The sequence below is a fragment of the Rattus norvegicus genome, chromosome 10 (assembly GCF_021556685.1).
Source record: "Rattus norvegicus strain SHRSP/BbbUtx chromosome 10, alternate assembly SHRSP_T2T, whole genome shotgun sequence".
NCBI classification, from domain to species: Eukaryota; Metazoa; Chordata; class Mammalia; order Rodentia; family Muridae; genus Rattus; species Rattus norvegicus.
Genome location: NC_141543.1, coordinates 63343086 through 63366563, shown reverse-complemented (window position 1 = coordinate 63366563; position 23478 = coordinate 63343086). Strand labels below are relative to the sequence as shown.

Genomic DNA, 23478 nt, shown 5'->3' with positions numbered 1-23478 from the left:
GAAGGAATATATTGTAGAGGCAGATATAGACTGTTTTCTGATTTACTCATGCCTGCTGGGGCACATGTGGACCTGCATTCACATATTCATACTTACATGTATAAGTATACACATTAAAAAACAAATAACTGTGTCACCTAGTTTTACTGTTTAATTTCTTTCTTTCTTTCTTTTTGGACAGGCTATCACTATATAGCCTAGGCTGGCCTTGAATATCTGATACTCCCATGTCACCCTGCTGAATGCTAAGATTATAGGTGTGCACCACTTTGTCCAGTCGATGACAGGAGTAAAACATTACCCAGCCATAGACTTAAAGAATCTAATGCATCTATACCTGCAGCTCCTACTGGCCAGCTATCCTTTAAGACCCAAGTACAGTGACAGTAACTTCATTCAGAAATTTAGGAACATTAGCTGTGTCAAATGTCAAGATTCCTTCCCTGAGCATTCTTGGGTAGTCTAGTGGCATTTCACACAACTGAAACACCCCAGTCCAGAGGAGCTGAAGTGTGCCCCTGGGAAAGCTTCTATTGCTCTAAGGGGTAAGAAGCCATTCCTCTTGCATTGGTTCTTCAGGCCCATTTCTTCAGCTGAGTAAAAAATCCACACAGAGCCCAAGCTTCCAGACAGTCAGGAGTTCCAACAAAAGCCAAGAGCTCCTGCCCATACCCCACACTCTAAACAGCAGCAGCAGCAGCAGCAGCAGCAGCAGCAACAAACCACAATAAACCAAACCAAACGGGCAAAACAGAGAATCTACCTGCCACAGTCTAAACCTAAAAAGGCACCCACTCCAGGTAAGGAGAACAAAAGTGAGGGAGGCTGGAGAACAAAAGTGAGGGAGGCTGGCAAAGAATCCATGAAGAATAAGGACGTATTCAAATCAGGCAAGGTACAGGACTAGCAAATTAAGTCTTTCAGATGAAAGAAGCCTGTGTAGACTTTCTTTCTTTCTTTCTTTCTTTCTTTCTTTCTTTCTTTCTTTCTTTCTTTCTTTCTTTCTTCTTCTTTTCTTCTTTTTTTTTTCATGTGCCCTAGGCATGAAACAGCTTTGGCCACCAAGCCAGGCATCAAGCTAGGATGAAGCAAGGCCTGCCATCTGCTCTGTCTGTGACTGATATAAGAACACCACCACCAACATGGTGTCTCCTTGTCCACTGCCAGGGGGCGCTGTGTAGATTTTTAAACTCAACAGTGTTTATAACCCCACACTGTAAAGCAGGTGGGGGTAGGGCTGTAAAGCAGGCAGAGAATACATTTGTAGTCCTTGGGAGGCTAGGACAGAGGACCATGAGGATGAGGTCAGCCTGGGCAACATAGCAAGATCCTCTCTCAGAACTAAACTAAGCCAAAAAGTACATATTCGGATGCCAAAAATTCTACATCCACATGCAATAGAGATAAAAATTCCAATTCTTTATAGAGTAGAAGAAAAATGCAGAGGATCTTTAGCAAAACCATTTTGACCTTTTCAGGTGAAGGGACAATAAAGGAGCAAAGAGCTGTCCCCACCTCCTTCCAAAACCTTACTCCACTTTTGGTGGCAGGTGGCTTGCTGTGGCTTTCCATGTGGAGGATATGGATGATGTGAAGCAAAGTTCCTTATGAAGGCTGGCAAGCTCAGGAGTGTAAGGAACCTTCTTGTGCCAAGTTTATTGCGTAAGAGGTTACCAAAGGACAGGAAGTACAACTGGGAACCTCCTTGATACTGAGAATGACAATAAGAAACAGGGAAGAGGCAATACTGAAGAAATCAGAAGCCACAACAAAACCAAATCCTGAAGAGGAAGGCCAGGCCAGTCAGTGTTGACAGCAGCTAGAACATTCCCTTTCACTGAATCAGTAAGACGCAAAGCAGTATAGTGAAAAGCAAAGAAACACGTATAAGACGCTGACCAAGTGCTCACCAAGATAAGGAAAGGCTCACAAACACACCTGCACAGGGAAAAGAGCCTACAGCAGAATGAAGCAAACAGATACGTGCTACAGATGAAGAGGACTGCTCCAACATATCAAATGCCAGCCCAGCTGTAATGTTCTTAAAGATGCTCTCAGACATATAGTGCTAAGGACCCACTGTCTTTCTCAATACTTTATCCAACTCAACAGAAAGTCAATCTAAACTTTAAAACAATTAAATGCAGTCACTTTTTCTATCTCAAGAAGAGGAGTCTTGGTTCTATTTTTTGTTTGTTTGTTTATTTGTTTAGTTTGGTTTGGTGAGGGTATTTATTTTTTGTTTTGTTTTTAGACAGGGACTCTCTATGTAGTATTGGATGTCCTGGAACTCATCAAAATATAGACCAGGTTGGCCTTACAGAGATCTACCTGCCTCTGTCTCCCGAGTGCTGGGATTAAAGGCTGAGCCACTACCACCACCTGGCAAGTCCTTGCTTTTTAAAACTTCTGTTTTGAACAGCCTTAGACTGTCAAATACTTGATGCTGTCTACTAGTCATTACCATCTAGACAAAAGCTGAACCAGACGAAGTGTACAGAAGCCATTGCTGTTACCCTGGGGTGAAGACTAGTATCTTTGGTAAGTCATGCCTGTGATCCCAGAACTTAGAGGAAGTTGAGGCAAAAGGACTGTTCTGACTTAGAGGCTAACCTAGGTTACGGGGTGAAACCCTTTCTCAACAGCAAAACCCTCTAAAATCTAGGGGCAGAAAAGATGCCTTCCTAATTAATGTCAAGTCTTTACAGAGGACTTAGATTCAGTTCCCAGAACCTATATGTGGGCTCACAACCATTTATAGGGCATCCAGGAGATACGATGCCCTCAACTGGCCTCCTAAGACAGTAGGCGCACAGTACGTACACATACACAGGCAGAACACCAATACACATTAAAACATTATATACGCACACACATAACTAAAACACCAACATGTGAGAAATTTCCAAGGTGAGAGTTAAGCTCACACAGCTGCCTCCTGTGCATGCTAGCAATGGACCATCTACCACTTACCGTCCCTCGTCCATGGCTCCACAAGAAGATTTTCAGGCCCGGACTTATCTTCTTTTCCTTTGACATCACAAGCCTGAAGAGTCAACTGGAGGGGTTTACCTGTCCATAGAAAAGACAGTCCAAGTTTTAAGCTAGGTGCACACGTGCATGCACACACACACACACACACACACACACACACACACACACACACACAGAGAGAGAGAGAGAGAGAGAGAGAGAGAGAGAGAGAGAGAGAGAGAAAGAAAGAAAGAAAGAAATTGGCAGCAATGTAGGGCCTATGACCAGCTAGGCTGCTAAAAGCTTACCTGTATAAAAGGCAAAATAGAAGCCAGCAAGATAGTGCCAAACCTGGTGACCTAAATTTCATAACTACAGCTCTAGGGAATCTAATATTCTTTTCTCAACCCTGAGGGTGCCCGCATGAATATGACATCCCCAAACAGACACATAATTAAAGAATAATAAAAGTAAATTTTAGCATATTTTAAATAGATAAATAAAAGGTCAAATGGCATGGGAATACTACACAGAAGTTAAGGCTACCTCTACTTGCTCTCCTGACTGAAAGCATAACCCGTATCTGAGTAAGCTAAGGAAAGGCCTCTGGGAAAACACCTTTTCAGAAGCAAATACATCACAATATATAGATTAATACTACAGACTCAAAATATGGAAGGATTCCCAAGATACTTTTGAAGCTTAAAAAAATCAGTTTTACTGGCTCTGTATTGAAATATATGTTTTCTATCTTCTTTCTTTAAATTATCTCCAGGAGGGCAGTGATGGTTCGGTAGGTGGAACCTAAGAAGCAGAAGTGAATCCCTGGAGCCATGGAGAAAAGAACTGACTTTCCAACTGTCGTCAGACTTCCATACAGGTACCATAGCATATATGCACACACATATATGTATGTATTATCATAAAATAATAGCAATAATAATAATAATATAAATAAATCCAGGCAAATTTTGAAAGTTTGAAGAAAAAAATCAAATCTTGCTACAGTGAACTGCAAAATCATTGTTTTTAATAATGTAACAAGTTGGATGTGGTGGCCCATGCCTTTACTCCCAGGATGCAGGAGGGAGAAGCAGGTAGAACCTGTGGGTTTGAGGCCAACCTGGTCTACACATCAAGTTCTAGGCCAGCCAGAGGTACACAGTGAAACCCTGTCTTTAAATAAAAAAAGTAAACAAATAAATAGCAAATACCCACTAATCTCTAACATAGCTCAGACTAACCACTGTTAGTCATGTGCAGTCCCAGCCATATTCTCATCTCCTCTGCTCCCTATGCCAACAACCCCAAAATGAATGGTAAATATATCTGAAAAACACTTCAGCTTCTAGATGCCACTCAACTTCCCACTCAGCCGAGCCTGTTCCTGGCCATTTCTCCAGAGACTTTGCTAGTGTAGAGAGAAGCTAAGTTCATAAGACAATTGCCTGACGTTATAAGTTAAACATAAAATAAACCACAAAGTTGTATTACACTGTGCAAACATCATGGTAGGAATATTCCAGTAGTGCCTGAAATACTGAGGAGGATAAGAACAGTTACTGAACTTAGAAGACAATTTTGCAACTAGAGGCTGCTTTGGTAAATGCGCTGTTCCTCACAGCCAGGTTTCAATCACTGTGAACAGCTTTACGGGCACTGGTTGAGAAGGACTGGGAGACTCATGATAGGTCATTTACAAAGTGTTAAGATGGGCCCAGGCAGGGAAAGCAATGGCAGGCACACATGTACAGCTACTGTGTGGATGTAGAGGAAACAACAATCCCTCTGTACCAGGTCTCAGTGAGCTCCCTACTTTCAGATGAGAAATACTCCAACCGAGGCTCTCTACTTACACAATGACACACACTTGTACTTCACCAAAGATGGTTGTGCTCAAAATTGCTTCCAAGTCATTGTACTAGAAAATCCAAGAACTATCAGGGGACTTGGGTATCCTCTTCTGCCAACCTGCCATAAATGACTCACGGACACTCTCCTTCTCCCTACCAATCCCAGAGAAAAGATAGTAGTCAGATGTCTTCACTCAGGGACCAGGTCAACACTATTGCAATCCTATCTACACACTACCCAGAATGGCCAGAAGCGGCCAAAGGCAGCTGAAAAGAGGGTATTACGCTTTCTCCACTGCTAGCATTTCCATTATGCCCGGTCATTTACCGTATTTTAGGAGCAGGCTCTGCCTGACAGATGCCATGGATGAGATGAGGGAGGACGCGTCATACTGTGTGTCCAAGTGGTCGGTGATGGCACACAGCGAGCTCATCACTTTGGCAATACTTCCTCTTGCTAGCGCGAAAGCCAGAAGAGTCAGTTCTACCTCTGGAGTAGAACAGCAGCTACAAAGAACAAAAAAAAATCTTTCACTTCCTGAAATACACGAAAACCAGGCAGTTTAAACTCATGCAATTAATCCCTATAGGTAGAATTAACCTGTCACGTGTTGTCTGGATATTTATGAGAAATGTGTTATAAAAATCCTTAAGTTAACCTAAGGAAAAGCAGAATCAACCCAAGGGCCAGAAAATGAAATCGTCACCTTTGAAACTGTAGTAATACAAAGCATCCTATTAAGCTAAAGAGAAATGAACGGTTGCAGCCAGTCTCCATCAAGACTCCTTGGGAATGAGCTAGGCTGGACAGAGCCCCTTTATATTTCTCTGTCGTTCAGAAAAACCACCATAACAGAAACTTAAAGCTATCTGTGCATCTCAGGAAATGAGTAATGTCCTGAGGGCTCACTGAGGAGAGCCAAGCATCCTCATATCAAGTGATCCATTCTATAAAGTTACTAAGGCACTCTTTCTCAGTTCTATAGGCAACTAGGCTTGTTAGCCCTGCACGCAGTCATGCTCTAACTGAAGGCCACAGCTGAGGGAGAAGAGGCTGGCATCTTAGATTTGGACACATCTCTTCTAAATGAATCAGAGGCTAACTTCTTCTGCATCCAAATTCATAAAGTCGGGTGATATTAGAGGTATACCAGGGTTAATTTATTAGGATGGGTTTTTCCTTTTCTCTTTGGTTACTAATGAGTAATGGTAAAAATGAATCTTTTAGTGGAAAGATTCTTGTAAGTTTTTCTTAAGAACCTAATGAACATATATGCCTTCTACTTCATACAAGTTGTTCCCCTCAGCATCCTTGATTTTACCTGGTTATCCTTATTAGGAAGCTGTCCACTTCTTCCAGAACATTGGGAGAGAGGAAAGTTGAGAAGTCCGTAGATCCTGGAGAGAGGGACAGCGGTGGCATGTGCTGCAATGCTTTCCTAAGGGGGTGACATGTGCAATTAGAGCAAAGCTGACGTGATGCTAGACAAAAGCGCATCAAACCTTGTGCTGAAGAATCTCTTGAGCTAGTGGACAGTGCTCCTGTGGAGAGCCCTGGTGCACAATATAAACTGAACTTGTGTCCCTAAGAATTATATGCTAAGCAGTTTAGAAGGGTTTCCCTTTTTCCTCTTTTGCAAAAATTCTATCACCCTGTATAAAAGCTTCCTTGGCTCCCTGGAACTTATGATAAGTGGTGAGAACAAAAGACACAGACTCAGGAGAACTGCCCCCAAGATAAGTATTGTGTGAATTTAGTAGACAGTCTATTTTGTATAAGAAACTCAGGATCTATGGCATCAAAAGAGGTGCCATGAATATTATTGCTTCCTAAGCAGATCAATACCATCTGTGTCCTGTGCCTGATGTAGTCTTTTGGCCTTTTCACCTTAATGTTTGTTCTAAAATTATGTAACAAGTGATTACTAGGGGCTGCCTATGCACTGAGAACATGAGTGTACCGTGAAATACTTGAAGGTATACCAAGAACACACAAAAACATCAAAAGCCAAGCACAGTAATTCCCACCAGAATTTTAGAGGCTAAGGATCATTAAGTTTGAGGCCAACCTGGATTACATGGTGAGACCTTGTCTCAAACAAAGAACCCACCCTCAAAATTCTAGAATTGATGATCCTTTATTATTATTTTTATAGATTTCATTTTTATTTTTGTGTGCATGTATATGCATGTGTATGTGAGAGACAAAAAAAAAAACACAGAAAAAGACAGAGAGGACAGAGAGACAGGGATGGGGATCTGTGTGTGTGTGTATACAGTAAAAGTACTATGCCTAAGGAGACGAGAAGAGGGTATAAGATCCTCTGGAGCTGGAGTTACAGGTGGTTGTGAGGTTCCTGATGTGGGTCGAGGGAATTGATCTGGGGTCCTCTGTAAGAGCAGCAAGCACTCTTTACCACTGAGCCATCTCTCTAGTCCATCATTTAATTTATTTAGACTAGAGGGTTTTTATTTGTTTGGTTGGTTTTTGGCAGTCTTGGAGGTTGAACCTAGGAGTTCTTAAATGCTGGGCAAAGTATTAGCCCTTTCTTTTGTTTTTCTTGAGACAGGGTCTTGCTATGTAGCCCAGGCTGGGCTTAAACTCACTACATAGCCCAGGCTGGTTCCCAACTCATGGAAATCCTCTTGCCCCAGCTTGCTGAGCGTGGAGATGATAGATGTATAGCACCATGCCTGACAATTTCTACATTTCCCAATACAGACAACACAGTAACGTAAGACTGTGCCAGCTCTCCCGCTTCTCTGGTTTTCTCTGCCTGCTGGCCAGTCATTAGGGACTGTGCTGACAACTGTGCTCAGCTGTAGCTGTCAGGAAAAGCAAAACCAGAGTCATTTATGAGATTCATTTCCTACCACACAAATAAATATTTACTCTGATTGGTTACACAAATACATTTTTAATTATTTCTCCTCAAAGTACAGCTTTTATTTTGTATTGCTTTTAGATAACTGAACTTTAAAAGTTAGGGGAAGTGAAAGTACATTGCATATGTACTAAGGCAATGCAACAAGAATATTCTGAAATATTCTTTGAAAAAACTAAAGTAGGGGGCCAGATGTGGCAACAAACTCTTTCAATCCCAGCACTCAGGAAGTAGAGGCAGGCAAATCTCTGTGAGTTCTAGGCCAGCCTGGTCTATATAGTTTAGGACAGTCAAAATTATGTAGAAACCCTATTTCAAAATAAGCAAGCAAGCAAAAAACCAGTAGCAAACTAAGATTGAAAGTTCTTCTTCTCTCTTCATGGAAGTAGAGCTGTGGGTGGCAATGGTGCTGTGGGTGGCCTATACATTGTTTCGGAGCCTGAGCAGAGTAAGAGAGGTATCTGTAGAAAGGGGCCGACCAGTATGGAATAAAGGTGCCAATGAGAATGAGAAGGGTGGCATGACACAGGGTATAGAACTCAGGGATAAAAGGCCACTTGGGCAAGGGTGCTCACATCAGTGGTCCTGCTAATGGCCCTGGGGCAGGAAGGATATGTGGAGGTTGTGTGCAACGGAAGGGGCAAAGAAACCTGGTTGCATAGAGAAAGACCAAGGAAACAAGTTAATGAGTGAAGGACGACAGAAGCCATTTCCTACTAACAGAGATGGAAATGACACATCGAGAAATAGAGAACACTAAAATGAATCCTACGGTGCTGAACTGGAGGTGGAAATATTCATGTAAATTTAGTTCTCAGTATTATGAATGCAGAAATACAGTTGTAAATATGTGTGTGAGCCTGCATTTTATTTCTATATAAATGTGAATTCGCTGGCTGTGTCTACTGAAAGAACCAGAAATAACAACCTTACAGCAATGAGCTGAGTTTTCAAATAACATTTTCTAAAGCCCTTGTAATGTTTAATATTTATTATCAACATTAGATTTAGAATCACGTAGAATATAAACCTCTGAGTATGAGTGAGAGCATTTCCAAAGAGGTTTAACTGAGACCAAAGACCCGCCATGATTGTAAGTGGTATATAACTATATGGTCTGGGGTCCCACACTAAATAAAAAGAACAAAATGACACAATGTGACCAGCTGCCTCATTTTTCTGCTGCTGTGCCTTTCCTGTCATGATAGACTGCACCACAATTCATTACTAAGAGGCACCATTTGCAAACTAGGGTCTTACTAAATAGCCCTGTCTAGATGGAACGTACTATGAAGAAAAGTACTTCAAGCTTGCAGCAACCCAGCCCACACCCCCAGTCTGAGAGGAGGCTGTAGCTTTTGTTCTACTTGACTGGTGGGACCCTTCAACAAGAGAATAGTTAGTCTAGTATCCTTGAAAAGACTTAACTTATTAGTGAAAAGAGCCCCCAACATGGGAGTCCAAACACTTAGACTCTAATTGGCTCATCTCTGCCCTGTCTCTGTGCTCTGGGAAGATGCCCACCTACAAAGTGAGGGTGACTTAGACAAGCACTTCAGCATCTCAGAAAAACAAGAGCCAACATTTGAAAATGCTAATATTAAATGTTACATAAACTTGAATAACTGTTTCCAATGCATAAGGAATAGGGACAACATGGATGACTTCAGGTCAGGGAACTAATGAACTAATGAAGAAAGCCAGTGGAGGAACTGTGTCAGCAAGGCAGGAAGGTGGAACAGACACTTCTTCAGTCTACAAAGTCAGAACATTAATGAGATGGAGCTGAGCCCAGGCAGGGGGCAGGGTTAGTTGGGATGCTCCCTGGAGGTTGCATGGGGACCAGAGTGACTTACTGAGTATTGTGGAGCACTGTCTGGACAAAGGCAGGATTTGTCTCCATAGACGCTGTCACCAAAGATGTCAGCAGAGACCAATACCATATTGCAGAAGCATCAGAGACTGAGACTCCAGATTTCTTTACTCTCTGAAAGCCAACAGCCCTCAGACCATGAATCCTAGTGTCACATCCATCGCTAAGACAACGCTTTATGTTTATTTGGACATCTGTCAAGCACAAGCAACAAGTTCAGCATTGGATTAATGTTTTTAAAGCAACAGTAGTTTCATAACTAAAAGCAAAATGGAAAATTTATAACAATGACAGAAATAAGTGATGTGTACAATGCAACTAGTGTAAAATTAACCTGTCTCAAAAGCACTCATGGATCTGAGAAATCACTAGAAAATGTGTAATCTTAGGAGTGATGCAGATTAAAATTCTTCAGAACATTATGATTGTGAAAACCACACAGTTGTATGAATTCTCACTGAAAGTGTGGTTTGACATCTCTAGAACCCTTCCTAGCATTTGCAGCTTCTGTGTCTGCCTCACAGATGGCTGTGAGAATGTCTTTTTAACAATCAAGTGCAAAATAGAGGACACGACAAGACTCACTTTCAGATGTCTCAGCTGTTCAGGTGTCTGAAGGAGGGAAGATGCTTAAAAGGATACAACTGAGAAAAGAGTGGCACAGCCTAAGGCAGGAAGCCTCTAGTCTACAAGCATAACTACTTCTCGGAGTAGGGGTAAGACATAAAGACACCACCTCCTTAGGCCTCAGAAACTTTGAGCAAAGCAAAAGCACTCTTAGCCTGGGAAAGCATTAGAAGAAATGAAACAAGCCATGAAGCACTCTGGCTCCCTAACTGACATAAGGATAGAAAAGAAAAAAGGGAGCTGGAGAGATGGCTCAGTGGTTAAAAGCACTGATTGCTCTTCCAGAGGTCCTGAGTTCAATTCCCAGCAACCACATGGTGGCTCAAAACCATCTGTAATGAGATCCAACATCCTCCTCTGGTGTGTCTGAAGACAGGGTCAGTGTACTCACATCCATAAGATAAATCTTTAAAAAAAAATTCACACAGCTGTTATTTCAAAAATGCTATGTGTGAACAAGTGTATAATATAAAAAATTGAAAAGAGCCAATCGGGAGTGGTGCACACCTTTAATCCCAGCAGTTTGGAGGCAGAGGCAGGCGAACCTCTGAATTTAAGGACAGCCTGGTCTAGAGTGAGTTGTAGGACAGCCAGGGCTCTGATAGACAGAGAGACCCTGTCTTAGAAAAATAAAATATAGTGACCAAGAATAAAGGGTAGGTTAGAATTGAGATATTTTTATAACCCTTAAAAAAGGTATGAGATGACCACATGCTAAAATACAAAAGAGTCCAGCCTGGGGAGCACAACTCTAATCTCAGTACTCCAGAGGCAGAGGCAGGAGGATCTCTGTGAGGTTAAGGTTATCCTGGTGTACATAGTGAGTTCCAGGTCAGCTGAGCTACATAGTGAGATCCTGTATCAAAAAACAGAACAAAACAAGAGTCAAGGCATGAGGACGCATGCCTTTAGTCCTAGCACTTGAGATGCAGTGATGCCTGGATCTCTGAGTTCAAGGCCAACTTGGACTATGTAGAGAGTTTCAGGACAGCCACAGTTACATAGTGAGACTGGTCTCAAAAACAAAAACAATAAAAATACAATGGAATATGAACAGAGTATTATAATCCTTGGGAAATGCTATGTGTACTATATGCAAATATATATAATTCTATCTTTTTATTAAAAATACTTTTTATGTGTAGATATGTATAAACATACACACAAAAATTCATAAACATAAGAAGTAGTCTGGAAAGAATCACACCAAAGCACCTCTGACTTTTCAATCTCTATGTAGTAAGACTTTAAATATTTTTTCTTTGTCCATATTTTAAAGTTTTCTAGTAAGAAATTAACAATGTTTTTAATTACAAAAAGACTTTATTGCTTTTCTATAGTTTTTAGAATTACTTAGTAGATAAAATAATGATAATTTTTTCCCTCTGGGTGTAATAAAAGCAAATCAAATCTCAAAACTTCAGAGGCCTCCTTAAGGCTTAAAACAAAACGACTACTATTCCTCCACTCACAACCCAAAACTGCTGGACTCACAGAGCTGACTGATGTTGGCATTTTCTAGCAGTGTCACGTAGCCAGTGACATTGCTGGGGATGTGCACGTCCCGAACTTCTTGCAGGTCACTGGCACTCCTTCCAACAGCCACTGTCACCTGTTGTGGCATGTAGCTCTGGTCAGTGGCAGCCACTGCAATGGACAGATGCCTAAGCACAACATCTGGCTTCATCTTCAAACTGAAAAACAGCACAGAAACCAGTATTTCCATGGGCCAAGCACTGGTGGGGCCACAAACCCATCACATTTACATCCTCCAACCCTGCAAACATACAGGTTAAAGAAATTTAAGTGCAAATTGTTCTTCCCTATGTCTGCAGGTTGGAGGTATTTACATATACCCTTACATTTGTATATGTAAAGATGAATTTCTAAATGATTATCCTGAGATGCTAGCTATGTGTTTCAAAGGCTGTATGGCCTCCCTAAGGCTCCATATAGCTACTCAGTATAGTCTTATATTTCCTTTCAAGCTATTAGTATAAACAGAAATGGGCAATATGGACATTCTAGCAACATCCTTCTACTGGCCAAGACACAATTCTAAATGCATCCAAAAAGCTGGGTAAACCCTCATTTATAGGTTAGCTAAGAGGAAACAAGGTAACAATTTCTATTTATACCTCCCAGAAGAGCTATCTCCAGGCCACATTCTAAATTTTGAAAGAATAAAACATGTACTACTCACCGTATCCAGTGTGAGCGGGCACTACCATCTGACTGCCAGTAGGATGACGTTTCTCCGTTTGTCATCCTGTATATGTCTGCAGGGTTGGAGGATGTTTCTATGTAAGCGTAGCACTTTGTTACTGACTTGAGCTTATCCATCTCTGGGCTTCTGGCTAGATCTCCAGGGCTTTCTGCAAAGAAACACCAGAGCTTAGTAATTTTATAAAGAGAAAAAGAAAATGGTCATTTAAAATACCTAACAGAAGCATGCTTTTACCCTTTGGCTCCAAAACCTAACATTCCCTAAAAATCTCTTTCCAGCTGGGTGGTGGGGATGTGCACCTTTAATCCTACACTCAGGAGGCAGAGGCAGTTGATCTCTGAGGTTGAAGCCAGCCTCGTTTACAGAGCAGGACAGAACAACCAGGGCCACGCAGAGAAACCCTGTTTCAAAAAAAAAACAAAAAACAAAAAACAAACAAACAAAAAACCCCAACAATAATGTCCTTCCAAAGAACCCATTAGCCATGATTGCCCCTCTTCTTACTGTTTACGCTCTGACGCCACATACCTGGTATCTTTATAAACCCACACCAAGGGAAGGATGCTTTGCACTTACATTTCTTTAATTATACTTTTATTTTTAATCATATTTATTATTTGCTTGCTTGACTACTTATTTATTTACTTGAGTGGGTAAGCACATGCCATACATAGTGCACAGGTGCAGAAACAGAGGACCAACTGCAAGAGTTGCTTTTCTCCTTCTGTTATGTGTGTTCTGGAGATGAAACTTGGAATTTCAATCCTGGTCATAAGTGCCTTCAGCTGCTGAGCCATCTTGCTGGCTCAAACGAGGCTTTTAAAGCCATTTACATTTCTGAGTATTTTTGGTCCTCCCTTCTCCAATTTTCTTCTGGGTTAATAGCCTTTCTTTGAAAATTCAAGTCATATATTGTTTATAAATTCACAATGTAAATATATACACCTATAACAACTAATATTTACTTGGGTGCTTACTGCCATGTAACAAAGCGTTAAATAACTGACCAAGAATAGTTACAAAACAACAAACAAACAAAAAAACCTCAGCCAAATGCATCACTAATATGAGAGAAAATATATTTTGCTCCTGGAATGCCTATTTTGACTGCTTGTGTTTTTACTGGAAGAGTCTGATGTTTTGTTTTGTTTTTTTCTTTAATGAGCATCACAGCACACATGTAGAGGTCAGAAAACACATTTCAAGAGTCAGTTCTTGCTTTCCACCTTTCTGAGAGACAGGGTTTCTCTTGTTTCTGCTGCCGCACCAGATACGGCTGGCTAGCTTCCAGTTGGTGCTTCCCAGGCATGCTGGGATTGCAGATGTACAAAATTGTATCTTGCTTTTTATACAGATTTTAGAGACCAAACTCAAATCATCAGATATGCACAGACAAAGAGGCAGGGTGAACACTCTCAGGCTACAAGCTGGTCATGTATTTTCAGACATACAGGCAACAAAGAACTGACTCACCCTTTACTAAAGGCTGGAAGAACTAATAGGAGAGTATTTTCAGGAAACTCCCCCATACACATACCCTTTTCTTTTTGTAGCAGCTGATCCAGAGAGTCCTTCAGAACGGACGATCTCATGGTGCACATGTTATTGCAGTGGTCTAACATCGGGTAGGGAATCACCATGCTGGAGACCCGATTGCGATGCAGGAAGCGCAGGATCATTGACGAGTGAGTGCCGAGGCCCTCCTTGGACTCTGAAAATATGTCGATGAAACCTAAACACATAAACCCAGGCTTGGTTTGCTGACGTCACCACAATGGCTCCCACATCCTGTACCTGCTGCCCCAGGCTAAATTAAAAGCAGCCATTAACTTTACTGAAATTTTGAGCCTCATAAAGAAACAAACCTCTTACAATCTCAATTTAAGAATTCCAGGAACTAGAGAGACAATTTAGCAGTTAGGAATAAAACTGTTTTTTTTTTTTTTTTTTTTTTTTTTGGTTCTTTTTTTTTTTTTTCGGAGCTGGGGACCGAACCCAGGGCCTTGTGCTTCCTAGGTAAGCGCTCTACCACTGAGCTAAATCCCCAGCCCCATAAAACTGTTTTTAAAGGATTTATTTATTTTTATCTTATATGTATGAGTGTTCTGCCTGCATGTTTGTATATGTATTGCATGCACGTCTGGGGTCCACACAGGCCAGAAGAGGGTGTCGATCCCCTGGAACTTAGTGTTCACACTAAAGCCCTAACAACAAAACATCTGCTGCCGTTGCTACAGTTTCTGGCAGGATTTTATGTGGTGTAAGGTACTTGGCATGTACTTTCTCATGTGGCCCCCACAGTACGGTGAGCTGAGGTACAGCATGTTGTCCAGGGGTGGCAAAGGCCAGGCAGCCTTGCTTTACAACAGGGTGGAAATGAAGTTCAGGTGACTCATAAGATAGCAAGAAGAAGGCGGGGTAGGGAACACTCCTCCACTCCCTCCTTGTGCTGCTCCTGCCATTCTAGGTCCTTCTCCCCAGTGTATGACTCATCTAAAGCCTGATGCTCCATCTTCTTTCAATCTCAACACCTCTTGCTCAGAATGTCCCACTTAAATGCTCTAAGTGATTCCTGGAATGTCTCCTGACTCCAATGTATAATTATCCCAAGTAATCTTATGAAGACATGACACAGACCACACCTGCCACTGTTTAGACTCCTTTTCTGGTTCCTTAGAACCTAAATTAGTGAGTTTCAAGTTGAGGTTCCTATCGTCCAGGAGCACCAGGTAAAGTGAGCAAGGATAAGCATGGCGGTTTTTCTGGAAGCAGAGACATACTTGTAGTTTTTTTGCTCCACTTTTTAAGTGAATCAGAATGTATGATGACAAGAAAGTTACATAATTGTATTATTTGACAATTTTTCACAAGTTCAAGTGACCTATGTAAACAGCCTCTGATCAAGATGCCAGCAGTCTCTGAGGAACTTGTCTTTAATAGCAGAACAAACAGATTCATTAGAAGACTTAGGGGAAGGATTGAAAGTCCTGAAGGGGATATAGGACCCACAAAGGAACACCAACAGTGTCAACTAACCTGGACCACTGAGAGCTCTCTGAAACTGAACCACTACCCAAAGAGCATACATGGGCTGGACCAAGGCCCCTAGCTCATATGCAGAAGAGGGCTGCCTTGCCTGGCCTCTGTGGGAGAAGATGCCACTAATCCTGCAGATTCTTGATGCTCCAGGGTGGGGGATAACCAGGGAGGTTCCACCCTCTCAGAGGCAAAAGGATAGGGAAGGGACTCTGGGGATTAGGGGAGAGCTGGGAGAGGCAGTGTTTGGGATGTAAATAAATTTAATATAAATAAGGGTAAAAATGTAAATAAAATTACCAAACTGCTCAAAAACAAAAGAAAACAAAAAACTCTGCAGTAACTTTTTGAATAGAGCAAGATGCTAAGAAGTTCTATACTTAAAGTAGCTTATTTTGATTATATGCCCTGTTCAAACCCTAGAGAGGGATGATTTCTAAAAACTCAACCCCTCCCCATTCCCACAGGGCTTTACATCCTTGAGGCTGCTGAAACTGCAATGAATTTGCTCAGAACCCATACAAACAACAGACTATTGTATGTGTGCATGTGAGTTACACACACACATACAATGCTGAAATGGAAAATGTTTTCAGGGCTGGAGAGACGGCTCAGCGGTTAGGAGCACGGACTGTTCTTCCACAGGTCCTGAGTTCAATTCCAAGCAACCACAGATAGTGGGTTCCCAACCATCTGTAATGAGATGTGATGCCCTCTTCTGGTGTGTCTGAAGACAGCTACAGTGGACTCTTATACACCATCTGACTTAAGAGTTTTGCCTGCTCTGTACACCAAGTGACAGTACTTAGTGTCTCTAGGGCAGGGGTAAAGGCAGGGGTAAAGTAAATAAATCTTTAAAAAAAAAAAGCAAAGAAAGTATTTTCAGTGCTAGGAAGGTTCTGTACAGAAATGGATTTCTGTGAACTCTACATATCAACAGTGAGCTACAAGGACAAGTTTCAGTATGGAAGAGCATTTGAGAGGGGACAGGAAACTATGTAAGGCCACACAGATGACCTCAGCTTACACAGGCTTGAGACTATGATAATTCTTTTATGTGTGATACTGCTACATATTTTTAAATGGGAAGCTTTGAGCCCTGAGCACACCACGTGAGCACTTCAGCATCTGGACGCTGAGTCAATCTCTGTCAGCCCTTCCCTCCTTCAGGCACACGGTTCCTTCTCAACCTGCAAAATCTCTCCAAGACTCAGGTGACAGTGCAGAGGCACAGTGCTTTCCTAGCATTTATGAGGTCCTGATTTGATCCCCAGCACACGCATGCACATACACACAATCTGAGAAATCCAAACAACACTACACACATACCTGCAATGCAAAGGTGGAAGTGACTATAAATGCTAAGATATGCTAGTTAAATGAAATTCAAAATTCAGCTTAACTGCCATGACACTAAGAATAATACAGGCTACCTATGATGTCCTATAACAATTATATAATAAAAGACAAAAAACCATTCATTCTCCATTAAGATGCAGATATTTTCCCTCCCTGGCTCAATACATCACTTGGCGGAAGGTCAGAAAGATCAACAGCCATTAGAGTCACACCATCAGCCAAGTTTATCCTGCCTTTACCCCTGCCCTAGAGACACTAAGTACTGTCACTTGGTGTACAGAGCAGGCAAAACTCTTAGGTCAGATGATGTGCAATGCTATTTCCCTTTCAAATTAAACTGGCATCTCATTTGAAAAAAAAAGAGGGGTAGATTTGTTCTGATGCTGTCTTTACATAAGTCTGAGTCACCCAGGAAATCATCTAAAAGCACAGAGCAGGCTGGGTATATAGTGAAGCTGTCCAGTGTTACCTAACACATATAAGGCCATAGGTTCTAGCCTCACTACACACCAGAGGTAGGGAAATGGGGGCAGAGAAAGAGAGATGAAGAACATGAACCAAAGAAAACAAAATAAACAAGCAAAAAAAATTAAAGGCAGTATTTTTTAAGTGTATAACAGGTAGAAGTACCATTGCTTAATTTTTAGCAATTTTTACTTTATAAAAATCACTAACATTTCAAAGTAAAATATTTGGAAAATAACAATAAAATGTTTGCCACATGCCAAAAATAAAATGAGAGGGCAAAGCAAAAATAAGAGGTCAGTATTCTAAAGGAGCTTACAGTATTGAAATGAACTAATTACAAAGATATGTTGCCAAAGAAGAAAGAAGGAAAAAAGGAAGTAAAGAAGAGCTATGCAGAAGAGAGGGCAGGATGCTGAGAACATGCAGCACGGGCACAGCACGGGCACAGCACGGGCACAGCACGGGCACAGCACGGGCACAGCACGGGCACAGCACGGGCACAGCACGGGCACAGCACGGGCACAGCACGGGCACAGCACGGGCACAGCACGGGCACAGCACGGGCACAGCACGGGCACAGCACGGGCACAGCACGGGCACAGCACGGGCCAGGGATGCTTCTTAAGGGATCAACAAGCTGACCTACTCAAGGTGGTCTCTTGAACAAGGGGTAGAAAACCAGAAAACTGTCCAACCATCACTGTTGAGTAACGAAAGTGATGATTTCACTGATTTCGTTGAGATCATGTGTCTAATGAATGCTTTGGGGGAATTCATAGTGCCACAGCTGGGTCAGTCTACAGCACAACAAAGTTTATTTTTGTTCTAAGCTTTGTACAATAGTAGTGTCATAACCAATGAGGCTTATGCTAGATGCATTACTGCTAACTGAAAGCACTTTGGTTCTAAGAGAACATTGTGAGCCTTCAGAATTCAGGTAGGTACCTACCTGGAACAAGAGAGCAGGCTTGCAGTTGTCTGATGACATGACTCAGCTCCCCCTGAAGATTGGCTCCACTGGAGTTCTTGAGGGCCTCCAACATATTCTCAGCATCAACTGTCCCATCTCCCTCAGCATCAAACTGGGCAAAGGCCTACAAGGTAAGATACAAATATATGTATACATATGTATTTTATTCAAAGATTCAGGATATTAGCTTTTTGTGTTTTATGAAATGTATGTATGTACAATTTTATAACCTCATTTCTCCTCCAAAGCAGTAATTCTTCCACATCTCCAAATAATTTCAGAAGAAAGCATCCACTGTAAAATTTTTCAATAGTTGTAAATTACTGTGGTTGGAATAGAAAATGTGCCCTCTCGGCCATGTGTTTGAACACTTGGTCCATGACCTGTGGTACTGTTTTAGAAGGTTATGAAAACTCTAGGAAGTAGATCCTGACTGGTGAATGTGGCTCACTGTGTATGGGCCTTGAGCCTTACAGCCTGACCTCACTTTCTGTTAATTTTCTGCTTCTAGAATATAGACTTAACATGGCTTCATGTGTTTACTGACAGGTGTTCTGAGCAGGATGGACTACAGTCCTTCTCAGTTGAGTCAAAACAAGCCCTTCCTCCCTTACATGCTTTCTAAAGTTTGATCACAACTGCGAAGAGTGTAAAGAATAGAAAATGTTAAACACAAAGTGAAAATCTGAAAGAAATGGGTACAAAAGTCTGGGCCTTCTCAGTGACCCAAACACAAAGCGTACTTTGGCCTACTGCTTTAGTGTTTCTAACCATTGTGAACCTCATGCTAGGCTATTTAGGAAACCTGGTTCAGCATGGGACTTGATTTGCATACTAGTAATCCCTAATAGCTATATATACGTGAGTTGTTTGATCTGAAACATAAGCGAGTTCCCACATTCACAGGCTACTGCCTGGACAAGGTCCCCAGGAATAAAGTCCCATACAATTACAGCACCTAGCAGAACAATGTTCATTTTCTAATGTATAACCTTCTGCTCCCTTGCCACAAGACCATGCTCACTGTGCTTTCTCCCAGTCTCAGTCCCTGTGCCCTGGTTTCAGTCCCGTTACCAACACATGTACTCACATACGTCCTCACTACTAGAGTCTTCCAACCTTTCTGAAATGAGCCTCATTTCCTCAAAATGTCGGCCCTCTTTCCTTACTCCTCTGCTCCATGATCAGGAAAATAACCCACCAAGGTTCCAGGATGGATACAATGCCCATTTCCATCCCGTTACAGATGTACATTACAGACAGTACATTATTCAACAGGAACAGATAGAGATTCCCACATTTGTAACCAGAAACTTTAGGCATGAATGTAGGATGAGACAGAGAATTTAGAAATAATGTGCCAAGGGAAAAAAATCATAGCATTATTTTTGCTCTATTCAGTCTGACAAGAGTGTCCAAAAAGTATATAGGATCAAAGATTACACTAATCAAAGTACAATGTACAAGAGGAAAGATATGTCCCATACATGCAGGATTTTGTGTGGTATGTGTGTTAGGAGAACTGTCTAGAGATTACACTCAGGGCCTTGCTCACACCAGGCAATGGCTTTACCACTGTACACATCTGCAGACCGTTGGGAGAGTCTTAGTTGAGGTTACTATTGCTGTGATCAAACACCATGACCAAAACCTAGTTGGGGAGGAAAGGATTTATTTGGTTTGCACATCTACATCCTACTCCATCACTGAAGGAAGTCAGAGCAGGAATTCAAACAGGGCTGGAATCTGGAGGGAGAAGTTGATGCAGAGGCCATGGAAGGGTGGATGCTATGAGCCATTACATAGTTTGCTTAGTTGCTTTTTTATAGAACTCAAGACCATCAGCCCAGAAATGGCCCCACCTACAATGGGCTGGACCCTCCCACATCAATCACTAATTAAGAAAATGCCCAACAGGTTTGCCTAAAGCCCAATCTTTTTGTTTTTGGTGGTGGTCGATGGTCCTGACATATATCTCATCTTTGAATCACTGTCTTTCCAATTACCTTCTGCCAGTAACTCTGAAACACAAGTCAGGGACAAGCTGTGCTTGAAAATGAAATAGCATGTTAGTCTAGCAGAAAACATGTGATGCAGGTTCTACTCTCCTGCCAACTACTCCAAAGCTGGCCCACAGGGCACCTAGTGCCTTCAGCAGAAGGACAGTGCGTCGTCAAGGGGCAATGGGATGATGCATTTCTTATCCCTTGCAGCTTTCAGTGCTTCCTTTGTTCCCAGTTCTGACAACTTGTTTATGGAGCATCCTTACAACTCCTCCTTGGCTTGAATTTATGAGCAATTTCTTGGCTTTCTGTACCTGAAGGCTGTCATCATTTCCTATGCTTGGAGAACTTGCAGCATCATTGCCTTAAATATGATCTCTGCATCTTTCCATTGTTTCCCTCACAAAATTCTGTCATCTGTAGATTTGTTCTCTTTTTTTTTTTTTTTTTTTTTTTTGGTTCTTTTTTTTCGGAGCTGGGGACCGAACCCAGGGCCTTGCGCTTCCTAGGTAAGCGCTCTACCACTGAGCTAAATCCCCAGCCCCTAGATTTGTTCTCTTAAAGGAACTTCCTAATTGTCATTGCCCTTCATTCTTTTTTCTTTTTCTTTTTCTTTTTTCCTATTTGTAATAGCTTAGATTTTATCAACATTAGACATAATAGATAGAGACAACACAGAAGCAGTAAATATCCAGATTTTGTGTTTAAGACACTGCTATGCACTTCTCTGACTGAATTATAAGTGCTTGTCACAAAACTGAAGGGCATACACAGGAGCATGAAAGGAAGAAGGCATCTCCTTTGGAATACAAGGAATGTAGTTACCAGACACAGGGTTCAAGTTCACAACCTAAGCGGGCTGACATTTGCACCAGTATAGGTAGAGGAGGATTTCTGTAGATGTTTCCCTTCCAAGGATCAGCCCACATTCATATCAGAATGAGAACACACTACCCACATTTCCCCCCTTGCCAATGCTCATTACTGGTTTGGTGTTGGCTTCTCCATTGTTTATTCTTTTACATTTCAATGAAACACACACAAACTTTTATCAGGCCACTAAATTTTTCAAAATAAGGAAATCACTTTTTAAAACAACATTTAATGTGGACACCCTAAATGAGCAACCTGGAAACCAATGTGAACTGAACCTGTAATCCATTCAGTCTCAGGAGAAGTCCTCATGCTGCTAGTTTAATATGAATAAGACATCAGACGTGACAGGAAACATATCAAACTGTCAAGAATGACCCTTTGAGATTGTAGTGGTGGAACAAAACAGCAAAATACAATGCCCATTGACCTTTTACTGAAAAATACAGACAAAAGCCAAGACTGATTTGCATGAATGTCACTGATTTTTATAAACAAAAGAAGGATGCCTAGGCCATCATGTCAAAGAGTGTCCTCTCTGCTGGAGGCTGTAGAAATGAGCCTCCTTCAAGATGCTGTTAATGTGGAAATGAGGATCTTGGTCTTGGCACACTTCATAGTCCTCCTCTTGGGAGGACAGGGATACTGGAGTCTGGTTCAGCAGTGCTCTAGGTTAAGCAGCTCTCTGGCTCCTTCTCATGATTGGGGTTACCAATGTTGCTTTGGTTCCTTCTATTGTTACTGCTTGTCAACTCCATAGCTCAAGGATCCTGTAAGGCCTGGTCCTTCCTACTCCTCTTCAAATGAGGGGGAGGGGGACGGTGTTGTCTTCCTCATTGTCATCCTAAGAGAGCACAGCGAACCAGACAGTAATGAAAGCCCGACCTTTCCAGTGGTGATGACCTCCCTACGAGAACATGCCTCTCGCAAAGGATCTTCATTCCTCTCCAGAAGAGGAGAAAAGGAAGCACAAGGAAAAGCACCTGGTGCAGAGCTCCAATTCCTACTTTATGGATGTGAAATGCCCAGGATGCTATAAAATCACCACGGGCTTTAGCCATGCACAGACGGTAGTCTTGTGTATTGGCTGCTCCACTGTACTCTGTCAGCCTACAGTGGGAAAGCAAGGCTGACAGAAGGACGCTCCTTCAGGAGGAAGCAGCACTGAAAGCCCCTGATTCAAGGTGAGTGGGAACGTTCCCAATAAACACATTTTGGAGATATATACAAAAGAAAGCCCGAAATCCTGTACCCTACGGAAAATCAGCGGGTCCCTCCATTCTTTTTTACTTCTACTCTTTTGACTGCATAATGACAACTGTACCTTTGGGTATATAGAGTCTTCTGCTTGATCATTTCCTCTGTCATGTATTCTGAACTCTTCTTTGTCAATCATTTCATACACATCCACTTTTGTAGAGTTCATCATTGGAACACAGTTTATTTTTGTTTGCTTCACGTTTTGGTAACTTTTCAATAGAGAAGCAACTAAGTTAAGAACTTCAGCGTGTCTGTGTTTTCAAAATCAAATTACCGTAAAACATTATTTTATGTGTCAAGGACATAAAAAAGTGAGTAAGAATCAGAGAAAATATTAGAGATTTCTCAGTCATATTTGCTCTTGTGTAGCTTGTCCAACTCTTAAAATATGAGTTAATAGTTCCCATTAATTTTCCTGGCTCATCTTTTTTTAAACTTTTACTTTTTTATTGGATATTTTTATTTACATTTCAAATGTTATTCCCTTTTCCAATTTCCTGTCCACAACCCCCTATCCCATCCCACTCCCCCTTCTTCTATAAGGGTTTCCCCCCTCCCCAACCACCCACCCCTACTCTCTGCCTCCTGCCCTGACATTCCCCTACACTGGGGGGTCCAGCCTTGGCAGAACTAAGGGCTTCTCCTCCCATTGGTACCCAACAAGGCTATCCTCTGCTACATATGCAGCTAGAGCCAGGGATCTGTCCATGTGTACATTTTGGATGGTGGTTTAGTCCCTGGGAGCTCTGGCTGATTGATTGGTATTGTTCTTATGGGGTTGCAAGCCCCTTCAGTTCCTTCAATCCTTTCTCTAACTCCTCCAACGGGGATCCAGTTCTCAGTTCAATGGTTTGCTGCTAGCATTCACCTCTGTATTTGTTATGTTCTGGCTGAGCCTTTCAGGAGACAGTTATATCAGGCTCCTGTCAGTATCCACTTCTTGACTTCATTAATATTGTCTAGGTTTGGTGGCCGTGTGTGTGTGTGTGTGTGTGTGTGTGTGTGTGTGTGTGTGTGTGTGTGTGTGCTGGATCCCAGGTAGGGGAGAGGGGCAGACTCTGAATGGCCATT

The 23478-nt window shown here is 41.9% G+C and overlaps 1 protein-coding gene, 1 non-coding gene and 2 pseudogenes across 5 annotated transcripts in view; 1 reads left to right on the top strand and 3 right to left on the bottom strand.

Moving 5' to 3' along the window:
• Window positions 1-23478, bottom strand: part of Zzef1 (zinc finger ZZ-type and EF-hand domain containing 1) — a 137110-nt gene that overhangs the window by 87924 nt on the left and 25708 nt on the right. For 3 of the 4 annotated variants that reach the window (XM_087570546.1, XM_087570545.1, NM_001427300.1), the window contains 8 exon segments: window positions 18251-18395; window positions 13976-14170; window positions 12415-12586; window positions 11706-11905; window positions 9568-9778; window positions 6149-6265; window positions 5155-5333; window positions 2974-3072 (listed from right to left, as the gene is read on the bottom strand). In XM_087570546.1, the coding sequence (XP_087426672.1) occupies window positions 2974-3072; window positions 5155-5333; window positions 6149-6265; window positions 9568-9778; window positions 11706-11905; window positions 12415-12586; window positions 13976-14170; window positions 18251-18395 (1318 nt within the window). 4 annotated transcript variants of the gene reach the window in all.
• LOC120095437 (small nucleolar RNA SNORA48) lies at window positions 1029-1166 on the bottom strand. The gene has a single exon (XR_015632500.1). It is a non-coding gene; the product is annotated as a small nucleolar RNA SNORA48 (small nucleolar RNA).
• LOC134480645 (protein VCF1-like) lies at window positions 21582-21991 on the bottom strand (annotated as a pseudogene).
• Rps27-ps2 (ribosomal protein S27, pseudogene 2) lies at window positions 22065-22360 on the top strand (annotated as a pseudogene).